Consider the following 18,431-nt stretch of genomic DNA (forward strand, 5'->3'; position numbering starts at 1 on the left):
TACATTATGTCAAATAATATAAAAAATCGCAACCATGTCATTTCATGGATTCCAACATCTAAATAATTTAATTTAGGCACAAAATAGTAAAGAGTCCTGAACCATTCGTGCATTCCATTGAAGGCCTTGGTGAGTGGAGCATGGGCACCAATACAGAATGACCCCTCTGACTCAAACAGATGCAAGTATTTTTGTAGGAGGCAGCAGTCCACTGTTGGCAAGCTCTTTAGGCAATATATGACCGTAAGATGAAGTCACAAACATTGCAACTGTAGTCGACTCCCACTCGCCAGGCTACACAGTCAGTGCTTTATGTGGAGAAGTACCAGCTGGTACCAAGGGTTCCTCCGTGTCCTGCTGACTTTATTTGTGGCGCGTCTGAAATCAGGACATGGAACAGATTCATAAGAGCAAAACTGTGAATATCTTCCTTGGCTTTCTGCTGGCTTTATCAATATGTTGTGTTTGTAAGGCCCAAAAACGTGAGTACTGCGAGAGCGCATTGTCTTTCTCTCTTGATGATGTCATCCTGGCCTGTTCAGGCACAAAACTTGCGGATGTTTTCGCTCAGACTTTCTTTTCTGGTTGGCTGGATTTGGAGACTTGCGTCTTGCATGTCAGAATGATTTTGAGCTGAATAGTATGAAATCTGAAAGGCCTTCAAACTGTTATTTGGTTTCCCATCTGGGATGGGAACAAATTATAGGTTTCCCATCTGGGATGCACATCACTTATTGAAAGTACTGACCACTCTTGATGCCCAATCAAATGTGCCTTTTTTCATTTAGACCAATGATGTGTGTATAGAATTACTCAAATTTAAGTATTCTGTATACATGAAGACATGAATAACACAACAACAGAACAAGGTGCAATGAGGCCTTCATGCCACCATGGCACAACCTGTGGATATGCCAAGCAATTGCGTACTTATAACTTGTCTTTGTTTATGTTGTTTCTCGGTCTGTTGAGCAATTTTTTCCAAAAACATTTTGTAATGTCTTTCAGTTTGTACAGTTTCTTCCGACCCTGTATTTATTCAAGAAAACAGCACAGTAGACCTGCTGGTTGCAAAAATCAACTCTAGCGAAGATGTAACACTAACCTTAACAGAAAATCCGGAGGAGGGTTTCTACCTGAAGGGTTCTGAACTCTGGGCTATAAAAGGATTGGATTATGAGGTAATATAAACAGACAATGTTATTGTTTTGGTATATTTAACCTCACTTTATTTATCATGTGTCTTTGACCTGTAGGGCTACTTTAGTGACATGCAAAGCTATTGTGTAGTCGTCATATGAGATAAGTACACATGCAACTTTGTTCAGAAGGAAAGCTCTATGCAAAAAATGTCAGTGACATTCATGATTTTATGTTCTGCATGCGAGTCTTGTGGAGTTAACAATTTTAAACTCTGTTATTTTATCTCCATCTGCTTCTCAGACCCTTCCCAGTGTAGACTCCTTCTTTGTACGGGTGCGATGCAACAGAACAGGCTCTAGATCTGTGAGTAGAGATGCCACCTGGACCTTTCTTAGTATCTGGTTTCAATACTTTTGGGCGGTCTGTCAAAAGTTTATGTCATTTTTCTTGATTTATGCACACATTTCTGCATTTCATGAGTAGATTAAAAATTACAAAAAGCAGACCTGCAAGATAAGACTTGTTAGTAGGGTGTTAATGTTTTAAAGGCTTTGATGTTCCATTCAAGCTTTCTAATCAGACTATTCATCATGCACTTTTCAAGGTGAATGTGTCAATTGAGGTTTTTGTGGAAAATGTGAACGACAATCCACCAAACTTTGCTCAAAACCATTATGTTCTAAATGTGAATGAGGTAAGACGTTTTCATTCTCTTGCACAATTACATAAGTAAAGGAAAGCTGACCAGAGCTTTAGCATTAACTCTGTCACTCATAGCTTTCCCCAGTCAATAGCAGCGTTGGACTGATAGAGGCCACAGACATTGATTCTGACCTACTGTACTACCGACTGGAATCAGCGATGGTAAGATAATATTTTGCTTTCTATGACCATACTGTATTTACCATTTCCTGTGGATAAAATTTTTTCCCTCTATTTGCAACCTGTCTTTATTATTATTATTATTATTATTATTAATACCAGGACAAGTATTTCCGACTAGAGAATGTGAACACTCCAAAGATCCTTGTGCAAAACATTCTGGACTATGATGCAATCCAAAAGATTTCCCTTGTCTTGCATGTGCAGGTAATGTCAAAGCATTTTGAAGACATATTGGTTGCTCAAGTCTATAACATGGTAATATTAATTAATAACAATGCAACAATTGCCTCTCGATGCAACATAGTCCAACTTTAGTTCAATAATAACTGATAAAACTGTACAATGACAATGTTGGACTGACCTTTTTGTAATTCAATATTTAACAAACACCACTTCACCCACCAGGTGAAGAGTTACATCTGACCTTTGACCCTAAGTTACATAATTCCCCAGGACACCTATAATGGCTCAGCTTCCAGTGAACCCTTCTTCACTTCAGTCACCACTATAACGGTCAACGTTAAAGACATCGACAACCGCCCACCATGGTTTCAGCCCTGTGTACGGACCAACATTGGCCCAGCCAAGCTGTGTGTCAGCACAGGATACAAGGGCAAGGTCAATCTCACAGAGAGAGAGGTAAAGCCCATCGCTTCTCTTGACTGGTTTCACGACTAAAATGCATCATCACAGGATTAAATAGTACACTGTTATACTGATGAAGAGAGTTCATATAAAAGGCAATTCCAGATATTACTAACAATAAAATGAAAAACATTTTATAATTCAAATATTCATAATTTGCTCATGCACTGTAGTTAATTACAACTTACATTTGAAACATACCAGAACATAAAAAAGTGACTGAAATCACACCTTACCCAACAGTAATTGTAACTCATCTCATTCGACAGGGCTCTAATTATACAGTAATAGTAATTAATTTGTTAAATGAAAATCTGTAACATTCCATACTAGGCATGATCTGAAAGAGGTGTGAGTCTCAAAGTAATTTTTATGTTTCAGACATGAGTTCACACAATGCTTTTGATCCATAGGATGGAGCCTTGACTTTGGAGCCTGGTCCTGTATATGCCAAAGATGGGGATAGAAATAGAAGTGAGCAGATCAGCTACAGAATACTCAGAGGTAACTGGATGAATGGCTCTTCTAAAATACATTACGAAAATTAAACTTATAACAATATCTTATTGACAATATGTTGTGTATATTTTCATCTAGGGAACGAGGGAAACATTTTCCAGATTGATGAGGAGACTGGCAACATAACCATGGCCAAAGCTGCTGATATCGTAGGACTGATAACTCTCACTGTTCTGGTAACAATGTTATAATTTATTTTGTATGTGTGTCTTTACATCAGTGTAACGATACAGTGAGGACCACCTGGTTCTACAGCATCACTATCCCATCACTTCAGCCAGGAAGTGTTTGATTAGACATTTTTGCTCACTTAACTTTACCATTGTTCTCAGTGGAGAAAAAAATCATCTGTACTGTTGATACTAATCTTCAAGGGCATAGATATGAAATAACTAACCAAAGAAACTTAACTACTAGTTACATTAGTTCCTTATTACTAAATATATTTGGGGTGTAAGTTTGTTTTAAGTTAGAATGGCAGGGCGCTAATGTCGAGAGAGATTTGAAAAGTCTGAAAAGTCATTGGTTTTCAAGGCTTCCCAGGTCACAAACAGAGACCAGTTTGCCACCACAGCAGTGACCATCGAGGTGATGAAGAAAAGCAGAAATCCTCCTCGCTTCGAAAAGGACCGCTACGAAGGCTACATCTACAGCAACTCAGTACCCGAGAGCATGATCCTCCGAGACCGCACTTCCAACAGGCCCTTCAGAGTCAAGGCCCGGGATGAAGACTTTGCCACTGTAGGAATTGTCTAATTTGACATGGCATCTGTCAATGGGATAATCAATTTGTTATTAAAATCAAGTCTTCTGCAAGAAATCAATCAGACACGTCTCTATGTCTCTCTAAATCTGTCACTTTTCTCTCATTTTTTGTTTCAGGGTATCAACCCAGATGTGAAATATGAGGTGCAGTACAGCAGTTATGTCAACGTGACTACCGAGGGTTTTGTGATTCTGAAGAGAGTTGTCAAGACAGAGTCATTTGCATTGCAGGTCTGAGATACTTTGTCAACAATCAGTTTTTTTCATGAATTCAATGACATCAAAATGTTTTTGATTACATTAGGTTTTCTTGTTAATGTTATCATGGATGAGTAGCTGCGTGCGGTGGATGTCTCAACAGGGGAGTTTGGTACAACTGCCCTCTCAGTCCAGGTAATACCAGGTAAGACAATGAATGACACAGAGAAAGGTAAATATCATGGGGAATGAAAGCATTCCTGTACATTGGTCATGTTTATATACACTTAGACTGGTGAGCAGACAATATAATAGAAATCATGTTAATAATTCCCAACTAGGGTGGTTAATGTCATTGTTTTCACTGTTCACTGTGAAATTGTAAGTTTGAAGGCTTGCTGCAAGACACTTCCTAAAGCACCACTGTATTCATTGTCACTTATTTCCCTGTTGACCTTTGCAGCAGTGGCAGTCCCATCCCCCTCTGGAGCGGGCTACCGTGCTGGTGACATGGCGCTTCTGGGCCTGATCATGGCGGCCGTGTTGGTCCTCTGTCTCATTGTGATTGGCTTCCTGATCTCTCGTCTGAGGAAGGGGAACACCAGTTTTCATAAGCTATCTGAGGTCAGCACTCAGAATCAGAATGGGTTTTAATCGCCATGAAAGTTTGCACAGACAAGGAATTTGCTTTGGCAGGAAGGTGCATACATTAAACATATAGGGATCTTAAAAATTAAATATGAGGTCTAACTATACTAAGCATACATAAACTAGCAGTACTATGTGGATTTAGAATTAAAATAAGATATACTATAAAATAAAATAAAAGTCCTTTGAGTTATGCTTCAAAACACTTTTTTCTGCCATTTCCCCAAATACCCTATCTCTCAATTGGTGAGGCAGTTCAATAGTGTCAGTAAGTTGAGTGGTGAACTGCCTACAAGCAAAGGGATTATCCTCAATGGCTGCATTAATATGTATCAGATGAAACACACAGAAGGGCTCTCTGTTAAAGAGAATAAATGAACCTACAGGAACGTTCCGAAGGCTGTAGCATCTGTGGCTGTGAACAATGCGCCCATGCTGTATCCTATGGCTCATTAGATACTGTTTTAATGAGATCCTCTCACCTCCTGTCCTTGTAGTGCTTGGGTCCTTGTCTGCGGTTTGGTCAGCCCCAGGGTCAGCCCAAGGACACCATGCAGTACACCAACGACGGCTTCCAGAATGAGGGCGACATGGGCCGTGGGGGCTCCAGGCGCCTGGAAACAGCCAGCCCCAGGCGCACGGTGACCCCAGCTCGAGATAGAGTGATCCCCATGGAGCAGCGAAACCGCCACTGCTCTTCCTGTGGAGTATATGCTAACCACGTAGGCAAGGCTCGACCGGCTAGCTTCTCTGGGAGAGGGGCAAGACAGGGAGAGGAGTACGGAGTGAGATCAATCCTCAGCAAGGAGAGGAAGAGGGACGAGAGGCAGAAGACTGTGTGGTTCAAGGAAAATGAGGAGTCGTCGGAAATTGAGGTTGAGATCATCCCAGACTCTCTGGGCCAAGAGGAGAAGGCAACGGACGAGGTGGATGAGCAGGAGATGGAGGGGGGAGGTGAGAGCATGGCTACCCAGACAGATTTGGGTGACGGGCAAGGGGAGGTGAGTGGGGGGCCTGTTCAAGAGCCTAAGGATCAACTCATTGCTGACTCGGCAGACCAAGGGGATGAGAAAAAGGAGGCGGATGGCTGAGATCATGGAAGCAGTGAATGTCTTCGAGCCTTAAAGAGAAAGCGTTTTACATGAAAAGTCGCTTTTGTAGAGATTGGACACAATGGATAAAATGCTGTTTTCATTTCACTTTTTTGATGATTTTTCGTAACAGTTTTTCACACTCCATAAAGGCTCCTGATGAAGCAGGACAGACTCAAGGAGACACTATTTATTTCTGGTGGGAATATCCTATATTTGTCAGCGTCTTTGATAATATTATAACCATCCTTTACATAGTATGTGTAGACAGTAAGTCTACAAGAGTAACAAGAAACAAAAGACAAGAGTACACAAAAGTGGGAAACCCATCACTCCTCAGTTCCGAAGCATTGAAGTCTAATTTCAGATTTAGTTGTGAATGAAGTAAATGTACCGTAGTAGCGTTTTATAAATCATCTTAATTACCATGGAGTTTTACTAATGTGAGAAAATACTTTTGGGGGTAAACAGGCATTTTCACTTTGCCACAACATGAAGTCTGGGAAGGAAGGAAATAATGTCTACTGAATACTACACATATATATATATATGTATATAACACACATGTTTGGGACTTGGGACATTTTAAGTTGTTTATTGTATCTGTAGATTGTATTTATTAAAAAAATTGTCAAGACACTGACGTATGATTCTACCATTTATTGCAATGGAAATAGGTTTGTCTTTGGCGGTGTGGTTATGTCTAAGGGGGAACTCCCTGCCTTGGAGCATAGCTAGCATTCAAGTCCTCTGAAGGGGAAGGTCTGGACCTTCAATTAACACACTTGCAGCTGATTGCGTGGGTGATGTCAGATGATGATACGACGCACCACTGCCCGAGTGCCATGCCATAACTAGCTCCGCCCATTTCCCTCAAGAAACTCACTTAATAGGTGCGTTCGACATGACCTGACTTCATGCAGCGCTGCAGCCGGCTGCAGGCGGCTGACTTGAAACAGTGAATTCTGGTTAGACTTTTTGTCCGACTTGAGACCTCGCCGAGGCTAGGTCACTGTGACGTAGCCATACCAAGTACCGTGAGATCGATTCGAGAACTGCCGGCTGTGTAGCCGAGCGCATTTTCTCAAGAGCAACTGCAAGGGTTCTAATGACGACACAGCTATTTCATGATTGGCCAGACTCACACCCGACAACTTTGACGCGTGTTTTGTAATTATTCTGACACCTTCAGTTTCGCCAACGCTCAAATCCGGACCAAACTGTTTCATTGAATTAAACATTTGTTGAAGAAAGGGTTTTAGTCCGCCTCTTCACTAACGGAAAGACTAAGTTTAATTATAAATAAAGTAAGCAAACAGCGCTTGATCGGCCATGACTGACGTCAACGCAGCAAACCACGAGAAGCTGGAATGTCCGACTTTACAGAGACGTTTTCAACTCCTCCCCGACTGCAAGCGGCTACTCTCGCCGGTCGTTTCATGCAACCGCAGTGCATGTCGAACGCACCTAATGCCATGTGACTAGTAGGCCTACTCGTCTCTGCGTTCTGATATATTTCAAAATATCTTGCGCGAGAAGCAATAAAACTAACAGTGACTGAGCACCCTTGGTATCACTTCTGTATTTATTTTTACCCCATGATCTTAACAGTTTTACAGTTTTTTGCTTTCGTTTTGGTGTAATTGATAATCACTGTCTGTCACATTTAAGCATGTGATTCTTCCACACTACATTTTAAATGAAAGCGCGCTATAATTTTTTTGACATTACGCCCCTTTTTGTTCTTGCACATTTGATCTAGCCTCAGTATTTCTGGAACGTGAAAAAAAAAAAAGTTCTGGAACGTCACCCCAATCACATGATTATGACTCAGCGCTACCATCAGTTGATAAAAGGGCTGTTGTTGTTGATCACAGAAGTAGAACTGCGAGGTCATTGTGCTGGCTGGGAGAGTTGTCATTTGCTCAGCACAGATAGTTTACCTGCAGCTGTATAATGAAGATTCTGTACCTGTGTCTGTTTGCCGGACTTGCTTTGACAAATGACGCCCTTATTCGGTAAGTCACATTAGCTTACAAGTTGCTAGCAAGCTAGCTCCAGCTACATGGTCAAGCAATGCTGTTTTGTTGTTAGCTAGCGAGCAAGCTAAGTAGCCTAGCTCTTTCCAAATTAAATGATCTAAGCTAGCAGTCAGTTACGTGCCTATTAGCTACTAATGACAGTCAGGCAGTAGCTAGTAGTTGACTAGCCTCTAACGTTACATCAACAAAAATGTAACGTCAATGTTGACATTAGCTATGAATGGTGTCGTATTCTACCGGCGAACTACCTTATTTTTCTTAATATAGTACATAGTGTGTCATATTACCAGTAGTAGTAGCCAGTTAGTTAGCTAGGCTAAGCTACACAGTTGGCCGTATGCAACCATATAGTAAAACTATTAAGCTAGCCAGTTATTTGCCGTTTTTAACTAGGCGTTACTGCGCAATGAGTGCACACACTATTAGTGAAAAGCTTTGTTGCTGCAAAATTGTTAGACAGTTTGTTGTGCAGTTAATTTGGCAACTCGACGTGAATGAAGGTACAGACGTCATTATGAAGAGAGCTTCGAAGCTCTGTCGAAGCACAGATCTGTGCTGTTGTCTTTGTTGTGGAAGTCATTAACGCAGCAGTCTTGCTAGTGTTAGGCCCAGGTTGCAAACAGTGGCCAGCCAAATGCAACTCTTGTCGTTGGCATACCAAATAACAGGACTTTGGAACTCTTCTTTTCCCTTTAGGTTTACAATGGTCTGATGGTCAGTGCCACAGAGAACTGCAACAAGGAAACAGTCTGAGAGAAAGAATACAATGTCCAGGGTGACTGGCTATGAAGCTTGCTGACCAAACGTTTCAAACAGATGTATTACACACTCTTCTCTTTCTGTTTCTCTTAGAATTCCGTTAAATAAATTCCGTTCCATTAGACGTCAACTAACCGACTCTGGAAGAAAAGCTGAGGAGCTTTTGGCTGGGCAACACTCCCTTAAGTACAACTTTGGCTTCCCATCCAGCAATGGGCCCACTCCAGAGACCCTGAAGAACTACCTTGATGTAAGCTGCTCCACACTCAACTAAGCAGTGACCTGTGGACTGTTAGTCTTTCTTTTTCCTTAATGCACTGTTTTGAAGCTAAAAGCCAAGCAGTAGGAGAAAATGCTACAAAGACTTTCTTGTGTGGCAATTTGGGAATATATATCTATATATATATATAGATATAGATATAGATATAGATATAGATATATATATATAGAGATAGAGATAGAGATATATATATATATATATATATATATATCTCCTAAACCTAGCTTGTGTCAACTTTTATGCTGCAGTATAAAAGTGCAATGTTGAGAATTTGTCTTTTCATTTTAATATCTCAACATTTTTTGCTTACTTTTGAATTTATTTGTGCCTAAGAATTTTCCACAGTACTGTTGTATATGCGCGTGTGCATAGTGTCACAGTAAAAAGTGTAGAAAAGCTGCAGAGTTTAGGCCTCTGCAGCTTTTTTACAACAATAGATGATTCCCAATCACATGATAAACCATTCAGTCAATCACAGGGCATGAATCTACCCCCCGTCTCTTGGTCAGGCCATTTAAATACAGGGTAACTAATGTTGAGAAGCACTTTTTGTCATTTTTGCCGAAATACCTACCCCCCGGTTGTAGTCAGGTAGCGCGTTCATATGTCTTGGAGGACTTTTAAGGGACGGGATGGGATATTTTTGGTTTAAATCCTTTCACCCTCGAGTTAAAATTGCTACGTCCTCAAAATGTACCCATCTTGCCTTTTAATAGAAACCTTTACCAAGTAAAGCTTGCTATTTGTAAGCTGTTGGAAGAAAGCTTACATGTACTGTTTTTCAATGGAGAGTTTTTTTAGAACCAAACGGGGATAACCTAATCTAGAAACTCTGGTTGAATATTGTCTAGAAAGCCTATTAGTCATTAAGTAATAGCCCTGTCTTGCATACAGTCATGTGAGGAGGAAATTGAGTCAGGCGTAGGAAGTGCCATAATTTTTTTGCTGAGAAATGTGCTTTGAGCCAGTAGCTGACCATTGGAGCATTAAGGGGCTAAATAACAGATTTATATTCCTTGAAAGTATTTAGTGACACAGTTGGAAGCCCTTTTAGTGATAGTCATAGAATTTGTTTTGCTGAAGTCGAGACCTGACAGGAACAGGCATGGTTTTGCAAAAGCACCCATACCTACCCTTTCTGCTGTGGTGCGTATGTTTACTGTGCTTTACAGAAAACACACAAGACTATTGAACCACAATGCTTGTGTTGTTCTGTGTGTTTAGGCCCAGTACTATGGAGAGATTGGCCTGGGAACCCCTGCACAGCCCTTCACTGTGGTGTTTGACACAGGCTCTTCCAACCTGTGGGTACCCTCAATACACTGCTCCTTCACTGACATTGCCTGTCGTAAGTATGCTACACAGACTTGGAACTTTCACTGACTCACGCACACACAATAGCCGAACTCAGGACTATTGAGTAAGACAGTGAACCTGAAGCTTGTTATGCAAAACACTAACAGTGCGACTTGTCCCCTCACAGTACTTCACCACAAGTATAATTCTGCCAAGTCCAGCACATATGTGAAGAATGGAACTGCTTTTGCCATCCAGTACGGCTCTGGTAGTCTGTCTGGATACCTCAGCCAGGACACATGCACGGTATGACAACCACAACCATTGATCTTTATAGATGTTTATGCTTGATTGAGAGGATGTGTAAACACTGGGTTGGTTCCAGTGAGACTTTTAATGACTGCATGGTCTCTTTGTTTGTCCCTCTATCTCTGCATGTGCCTGTTTCTGTCTCCTTTTGGGTTGTCAGATTGGTGACCTATCGATTGAGAAACAGGTGTTTGGGGAGGCCATCAAGCAGCCTGGGGTTGCCTTCATCGCAGCCAAATTCGACGGCATCCTGGGCATGGCCTACCCGCGCATCTCTGTGGATGGCGTGGACCCCGTCTTTGACAACATCATGAGCCAGAAGAAAGTGGAGCAGAACATCTTTTCCTTCTACCTGAACAGGTGACACAGAGACGCAAGCTTTATTTTAGGTGGAGAAAAATATGATAATATGGGGAGAATTCTGAAATGTTGATATGAATGTCAAACAACTGTTTGTGTGCGGGCGCATCCAGGAACCCTGATACCGAGCCTGGTGGTGAGCTACTGCTGGGAGGAACCGACCCCAAATTCTACAGCGGAGACTTCCACTACCTCAACATCAGCCGCCAGGCCTACTGGCAAATCCACATGGATAGGTCAATAAAGACGATTAGGCATTTTGCTGTCTTCATGTTTGTGGGGGGGTACATTATCTCCTCTTTTTTAATATTTTCCCATTTACCGATTACAGTTAGTAAAGCAGTTCAAGTTCCCAGTTGTGAGACTGGATGTGGAACTGTGTTTCAGTATGGATGTGGGAAGCCAGCTGGCCCTGTGCAAGAGTGGCTGCGAGGCTATTGTTGACACCGGCACGTCCCTCATCACCGGCCCCGCGGCTGAGGTCAAGGCTCTGCAGAAGGCCATTGGAGCCACCCCGCTCATTCAGGGAGAGGTATGGATCTGAAATTCCTTTACCAAACTGGAGATCGACTTTGTATTTGTTTTCAAATTCCTAACTCATAGCATACTGGCCTAATATAGATACCGAATTGTGTAGTAGTGCTGGGTTTATTTCATACAATGCTCTGCATTTGAGATGGCCTGCTTAGTTAAAAACTGTATTTCTAAGTTCACTAGGGGTTCTTCAGTGTTTCATTTATGAGGTATGTCTTGTGGTGTTGTAGTACATGGTGAACTGTGACAAGATCCCAACCCTTCCCATCATCACTTTTAACCTGGGTGGACAGGCCTACACTTTGACCGGAGAGCAGTATGTACTCAAGGTGAGTAGAACATTGGCTGAGATTGTCAATTATCAGGGATGACCAGCAGGGGTGGCAGCAGTGTCTCCATCTCCATAACAATAATCCACTGGAAAACCTACTCAAGTGGCATGTTGTAGCATGGACAAACTGTCAGGATTGTGTTTTGACTGTTTATTATTATTATTATTATTATTATTAAGAAATATTGAGTTTGGACCTTCAGGTATTATATTTAGATGATCGATCATAGGGCTTTGTGTCTGACTGAATGGATGTGTGTATCCTTCACCTCTTTAGGAGACCCAGGCGGGCAAGACCATCTGTCTGAGTGGATTCATGGGTCTGGATATCCCTGCTCCGGCTGGGCCCCTGTGGATCCTGGGGGATGTATTCATTGGCCAGTACTACACCGTCTTTGACCGTGATAATGACAGAGTGGGCTTTGCCAAATCCAAATAATCTTAATGCTCAAGAGAAGCAAAGTTCTTCGGTACGCAATGCGTTTTTTTTTTTTTTTTTTTTGACAAGATCAAAATTGCGAAGTATCTATGCTACACAAGCGCTTGTTGCTTTTAAGATCTGGAGTAGCAATAGTTTTGTGTAGATTTAAAATGCACTGAACTAGGGCTGCAACTAACGATAATTTTAATCGATTAATCTGTCGATTCTTTTTTCGATGAATCGGATAAAAAAACAAAAAAGCATTAACTTCCAACCCTTTATTCAAAAACAGAATTGACAGTGCAAATTAACAGTGCAAAACATCTTCAGAATGTGCACAAACAAGCACACAATTTTGAAAAAGTTATTAATATTAGTCTGGATGTAATGCTATTTTCCAAGATGAGCAATTTATTTGAGTTTTGTTTGAAACTTGAATTGAATTGAAAATTGAAAGGTTGTGGAAGTAGGCCAGACTTTATTAGAATAATCTGGTGTATATTTAAGATTTGTTGACACACAATTTTGAAAAAGGTTAAGATTTGCGAGGTCTTCCGAATGTGAGACGAATGTCGAATATGAAACTAACTTCACCTCGGTCAATTAACACACTGTTTCGATGTATTTAGTGTGAAATGCTTCCACACCTTGGGTCGTACTGATTTCTCTGCCTCCGCCATGTGTTTCAGAACAACGTTACTCAACAACATCTCTCCGATGGCCTTTCCTCTACCTCCGCTCCGCGCTCAACTAAACTTTTTTTTTAATACTCAAACATCTCCGCTACATATTGAGTGGCGTAATAATCGCGCGACACAACGAATTGATAATGAAATTCGTTGCCAACGCTTTTAATAATCGATTTTAATCGATCTGTTGTTGCAGCCCTACACTGAACAGAAAAATTTGTTTAGTTATTTGTGGATGTGTGGAGAAAGAACATGGTTATACTGTGGCGCACATGATCAGGGATTAGGCGATGGTATTAGCAATGCCCTTAACATCTGTGTGATCATCTTTTTTTTTTTTTTTATCAGGGACGTATTTTAAGAAGCTGAATTTTTAATTTGTTTTAGTGTATGTATTTAGACTATGAACATCTTGCTACTGACTTTTGTGATGTACGTCAAATGATTTGAACTGAATAAAACAACTTTCAAATCAAACATACTCATGCTTGTACTTCACAAACAAATATATTTATTTTAATTATTTGAATACAACCCATAGGGCAATCTCAAATGACAGATTAAAAAAGAAACAGCTGCTTGAAGACAGCTGATTTATGATTGGGCTGGCATTTCAGGATGAAAGTGCATGGCCTATTGGCCTGACAAGGACCTATTTCTATAACGAGAACGCTGCCCTACACGCTGGCTTGGCAGTAATCTGTCTTAATCCTCATCTTTCTGTTTTCTCATCATAGAGGTGAGATATGATACTCTTTTGATACATTTTCTAGTGAATGTGCTCAATGTGGATATCTTTTGGGGTGTGCAGACAGTTAAGAGTTTCATACGTTTATACTTACATTCCCAAATGCAATATTTTTGAAGTTGATGTATTTGTTATTTAAAGTGAATTTATGAACTGCTGTCTTGTACTTCTACTTGATACAGTAGTTGTAGATCATAACAATACAGCAAAATGGATCGATGTTATGTTACTGAAATACATTTTAAATCTAGTAAGTAATTAGTATTATTACTATATTAATGTACATTAAAATAACTTTTTTCCTGCATTTTTAAATTACATTCCAACTACATTCCAAATGATACATTCGGAATGTAGTTTCAAGAGTTATATTTGTTTATCCATATTATTTACTGTATTATTTCAATATTAGTGTATAATACAAAGGTCAGTGGATGAACTATATGTGTATCATTGATAATTGCAGGTCTTTGTAGAGTCCTGATTCAATGGGTGCTGTGTTTTTACTAAAGTTGTCTGACATCAAAACATGGATAGATGACATATCCACATCCTATGGCCAGGATGTTACTTGCTCTAGCCAGTGCTGACCCTAACACACGTGCACATCACTTGGGAAGCTGTCGATCAGCGTCATCCTAATTGGATCAATAAACATGACCAGTTTAGAAGACAGCTGGTGTTGTCACTGAAGACGCCTCTGTGAGGTCAAGCAAAGCGGAAAAAGTTCACAGGGCACTTATTTTTACCTACTTTTTACATCTGAGTTAGCTCATTCCTGTATTCTATTATTTTAACACAACCTCTTTTTATACATTTTAAGAAATGTGTTCATTGATTTATGTGGTTACAGTTTTATTTCCCCATAAATGTTTTTGCTGTCTACTTTCACTTCAATATCATTTCTGAAGTAGAACAAACATCTTCCACCCATGCAGGATTTATCTTTATTTATGGATTTATAAATAAACACTTACATTACAGTTTTCTTGTTATTTGAAAGTACTGTGTGAAAGGCAACGTACCTAATTGAGTTTACTAGTTTACTATTTATTACATTGTGGAACAGACTAGAAGTAAAAAATGTCATCCAATGTGTGCAAAATTAGACATAGACATTATACATAGACCTTACAGTGTTGCATTTTTTATATACCCCAAAAGAAGATAACCTGACCACAACCGCAAAAGGACAAAGCTGTTCTCAGAGTGGTGCTTAACCCATTCAATGCACAGGTATATTTGTGTAATATGTTTTCACAACTTAATAACATATTAGATGTACTCATATGTTGGTCATGCTGTTACATTGCCTATTACACAGTTTTGTATTAATGCAATTACACTGTAACAAGGTAGAATTTAATTTGTTAGTGAAAAATGCTATATTGCAACTATATTCTTACTAGTGTCAACTGATACCATTGTTGATTTTGCAACTACTGATTCTTGAGGACATTTCATGGAGGATATTCCTGGGACACACTAGACCATTGGTGTAAGGATGTCTGGACGTCCATAAACAGTGCACTGATCCTAGAACTGCCCTATATATACCCTCGTCATACATCTTCTCACTTGTTTGCCAGTCACACACCTCCCTCTGTCCCAACAGAACTGCTCTTCTTCACTCATAGGTGAGATTATTTCCATTCCTTTATGTATGCTTGACTTGTTTATCATCAGGTTTTATGTATCATGTGTTTTCCAATAAACAGATAGTTATACTATCTGCACACAGATGTCTGAGAAGATGGGTGGGGTTGGTTTATATCCACAAAAGAGTATGCTTTTATTGATAGCTCACAGCGGGGTCAGTGCCCACCTTGGCAGTGGGTTTTTGGTACTACATTTAAGATGTGAAAATGGTTGTCTGATAAAACACACCGTCCTCAGTTGCTGTAATTTATTAAATCAATGGATAGATGTACAATTAAAAATGAATTCAGTTAAATAGATTAATTCTAATCAATTTATTTAGGTAAAAACAAAACATTTTAAATAGGTAAATAATTGTCATACCTACTTCATTGTGTCAATATCCCAAAAGTAGTTGCGTCACTTGCCATCTAGTCTAAACTATTCAGAGTAGGGGCACCCAGTGGGACCTTTTGATACGTTTTGTCTTGGAAGACTAAGGAAGAAAAATTCCAATGAAGGCAGGACCATTCTCAGCTGTTGTGGTTTTGGGGTGTGCATGTGTGACCACCTCAGTGAGGAATTCACTGAATGAGCACCATATGAAGACAACAGATGCTCCACACCCTTTCCAAATATAGAAATGTTTTTTGCTTTAACAAGGTTTCAAAGTCTGAAGATAAAAAATGTCTTAAAACTCTGGAGGATAGGGACACAGGCAAAAAACATATAACAAGTAAACCTTTTCTATTCAAAGGGAGGGTCTCAACCACCAGCGAAGATGTCTGAGTAAGTGAGAATTCTGGTATTGTTTTCTCAAATGCTTAGCTATAGTGCTTTTGAGAATCAATGGTAGCATAGAGACAGCAAATGAGTGGCATTGATTAGATAACCTACCTTTGGTTATTACATTTTACATAATTGTATTCTTTGTTCCCTCAACTTCTTTAAAGTAAAAAGATGACATCAAGCCGCAGGCATCATCTGAAGGTAAGTACACAAATGTAGACATGAACAAAGTGAAGTTGAACCCCCCTCACTGAGTAAAAAGTTAATATGGCATTTTAAAATGTCTATGGACAATTGTATTTCATTCACTGTTCAGAGTTTTCAGAGCTCTAGATTAAACCATGTCTGTAACAGTAGTCACCACAGCAATATAACCAAGAGCAATAATAATCTGTTTAAACTGCCTTTTTTGCTGTTTAGTTATTTCTCCATTACTGAAAACTATGCAATCCCCATGAAACCATACGCAATCCCATGACGCCATCAAATCTAATATAATAGTTAATCTGGCCTTGTGCAAAGTTACTGTGTAACTGGCCACAGTAACCCTTGTATCTGATCTATGTTCCAGAGTTTAATACTCCACATAGGTCACAAATGGTTGGAGCAAGAGGCCATCAAGGCTGTGGAAGAGAAGCATAGATACATGGAGGAGAACTGCCCTGTTTTATCCCTCCCCGGAAGCATGCTGGAGCTGCAGGTACTCTCCATCTGGTGAAAGTCATCTGGATTTCTTGGGGCCCACATTATATCTGTCCATTGTATATTATCTGCAACTGCCATATACTGGTAGTCTGCAAGGTGATTTTATCTCAACAATTCTTTACTTTTTCTCTAGGATCTGTGCAAGAAGCTCCATCATCAGATTGATGTTGTTGATGAGGAGAGATATGACATGGAAAACAAGGTCACCAAGACCAACAAGGAGGTGTAGCTTTTTTCCAACTATTTACATAGTAATCATTTTTTGTTTTACGTATTCCAATGTATTCCATTCTTCATACTTACAAGACACACATTGTCTATTCTTCAACGATAATAGTTCAAGGGTAATTTACAGTATACAGTATACAATATGTTTTTACCATATATTCATATTTTTTTTATATTTGACAAAGGCTACACATTTTGTAAATTAGTTGGGGGCTTGTCTGAAGAAAAAAAAAATTCTCTCTATGAACAGATTGAAGATTTGAAAATAAAAGTGCAGGACCTGAATGGAATGAAGTTCAAGAAGCCTGCCTTGAAGAAAGTGCGAATGTCTGCTGATGCTATGCTTGCTGCTCTGCTGGGCTCTAGACACAAAGTAGATCTTGATCTGAGGTCCCACTTAAAACAAGTTAAGAAGGAGCACAAGGAAGAGGTGGGTCAACCAAACTTGCACAGTTATTTAGTCATTACCTTTCAAAGAAGAGCTCATTTTAACTCTAGGTCCTTAGCTTACAGTATCTTCACATTTATTAAGGCAGTACTAGCAGATTTTTACTATGACGCTTAATCACAGCATTCATGTCTTCTCTTACACAACAGGAAATACAGACCGGTGATTGGCGAAAGAACATTGAAGATAAGGCTGGTATGAACGGAAGAAAGAAGATGTTTGAGTCTGAGGCTTAAATCCTTTCTAAATGTCTAAATACATTCAGTTGCAATCATATACTTACATGATCTCTTGTATGTCATTATGAAGTTTATTATGTTCTCTTCCCAACCTCTGTAAAGTAATTAGTGCCTGCCCCCCAGGTTTTAGATGGTGTAAATAAATTCTAGAAAAAAAATATTTTGTGTCTATGTTCAATGTGTTAGACTCTACACAGCCCACACAGTATACAGTAGCATACTGCATTAGTATGTAATAAAAAGCAACAGAGGAGTTTGTAACAAGTTCTGTATCAGTTGCAATACATTCAAGCATTACAAACCAGTTGCAGCTGATGCAAGCACATTTTCGTAAGCATACCAAACTTCATTTGGTAAACGAAATACTGAACGAAACATTGTCTTTGAATCTAAAAATGGGGATAGGTAGAGTTCATTGTTAAAGCATTTTCCTGCAGATTAAGAGGTCACAGGTTAAAAACTCCCCCTGTACGTCGCTTTGGGTAACAGTGTCTGCTAAACAAGTTTATGATCATGTAATAAACTTGACTGGTCTGAGATTGAAAGCTGTGTGGTCAAGATAAGATGGAGAATGAGGCTCTCCGTCTACACACGTCTCCATTCAAAGATACAAACATCAACGTGTTTACACTTACAGGCTTATCTATATGACACCTGGGAGAGCACTTTGATTGTGCTATTGTGTTATGCAAGTAAACGTATGATGCTGAGGTGCAGTTCA

General features: G+C 39.8%; 3 protein-coding genes across 3 annotated transcripts; all 3 read left to right on the forward strand.

Moving 5' to 3' along the window:
• The first annotated feature begins 324 nt into the window (after positions 1-324).
• cdhr5a (cadherin-related family member 5a) lies at positions 325-6,531 on the forward strand. The gene is made up of 14 exons (XM_062471868.1): positions 325-482; positions 1,009-1,181; positions 1,444-1,506; positions 1,748-1,837; positions 1,921-2,007; positions 2,128-2,232; positions 2,482-2,667; positions 3,087-3,177; positions 3,271-3,368; positions 3,727-3,933; positions 4,075-4,188; positions 4,294-4,360; positions 4,619-4,779; positions 5,301-6,531. The coding sequence occupies exons 1-14, from the start codon at positions 392-394 to the stop codon at positions 5,892-5,894; spliced, it is 2,127 nt and encodes a 708-aa protein (XP_062327852.1). The 5' UTR covers positions 325-391; the 3' UTR covers positions 5,895-6,531.
• Positions 6,532-7,718: 1,187 nt separating this feature from the next.
• Positions 7,719-12,407, forward strand: ctsd (cathepsin D). The gene is made up of 9 exons (XM_062471159.1): positions 7,719-7,912; positions 8,789-8,945; positions 10,200-10,323; positions 10,459-10,577; positions 10,741-10,940; positions 11,054-11,176; positions 11,328-11,472; positions 11,705-11,803; positions 12,083-12,407. The coding sequence occupies exons 1-9, from the start codon at positions 7,851-7,853 to the stop codon at positions 12,242-12,244; spliced, it is 1,191 nt and encodes a 396-aa protein (XP_062327143.1). The 5' UTR covers positions 7,719-7,850; the 3' UTR covers positions 12,245-12,407.
• A 2,843-nt stretch (positions 12,408-15,250) lies between these two features.
• On the forward strand, positions 15,251-17,974 carry LOC134028564 (troponin I, fast skeletal muscle-like). The gene is made up of 7 exons (XM_062472211.1): positions 15,251-15,300; positions 16,059-16,090; positions 16,255-16,291; positions 16,662-16,790; positions 16,929-17,018; positions 17,274-17,453; positions 17,621-17,974. Exons 2-7 carry the CDS (start codon positions 16,083-16,085, stop codon positions 17,705-17,707), a joined length of 531 nt encoding a protein of 176 aa, XP_062328195.1. The 5' UTR covers positions 15,251-15,300; positions 16,059-16,082; the 3' UTR covers positions 17,708-17,974.
• Positions 17,975-18,431: the final 457 nt, after the last annotated feature.

The sequence above is a fragment of the Osmerus eperlanus genome, chromosome 10 (genome assembly GCF_963692335.1).
Source record: "Osmerus eperlanus chromosome 10, fOsmEpe2.1, whole genome shotgun sequence".
In the NCBI taxonomy this organism is placed as follows: domain Eukaryota; kingdom Metazoa; phylum Chordata; class Actinopteri; order Osmeriformes; family Osmeridae; genus Osmerus; species Osmerus eperlanus.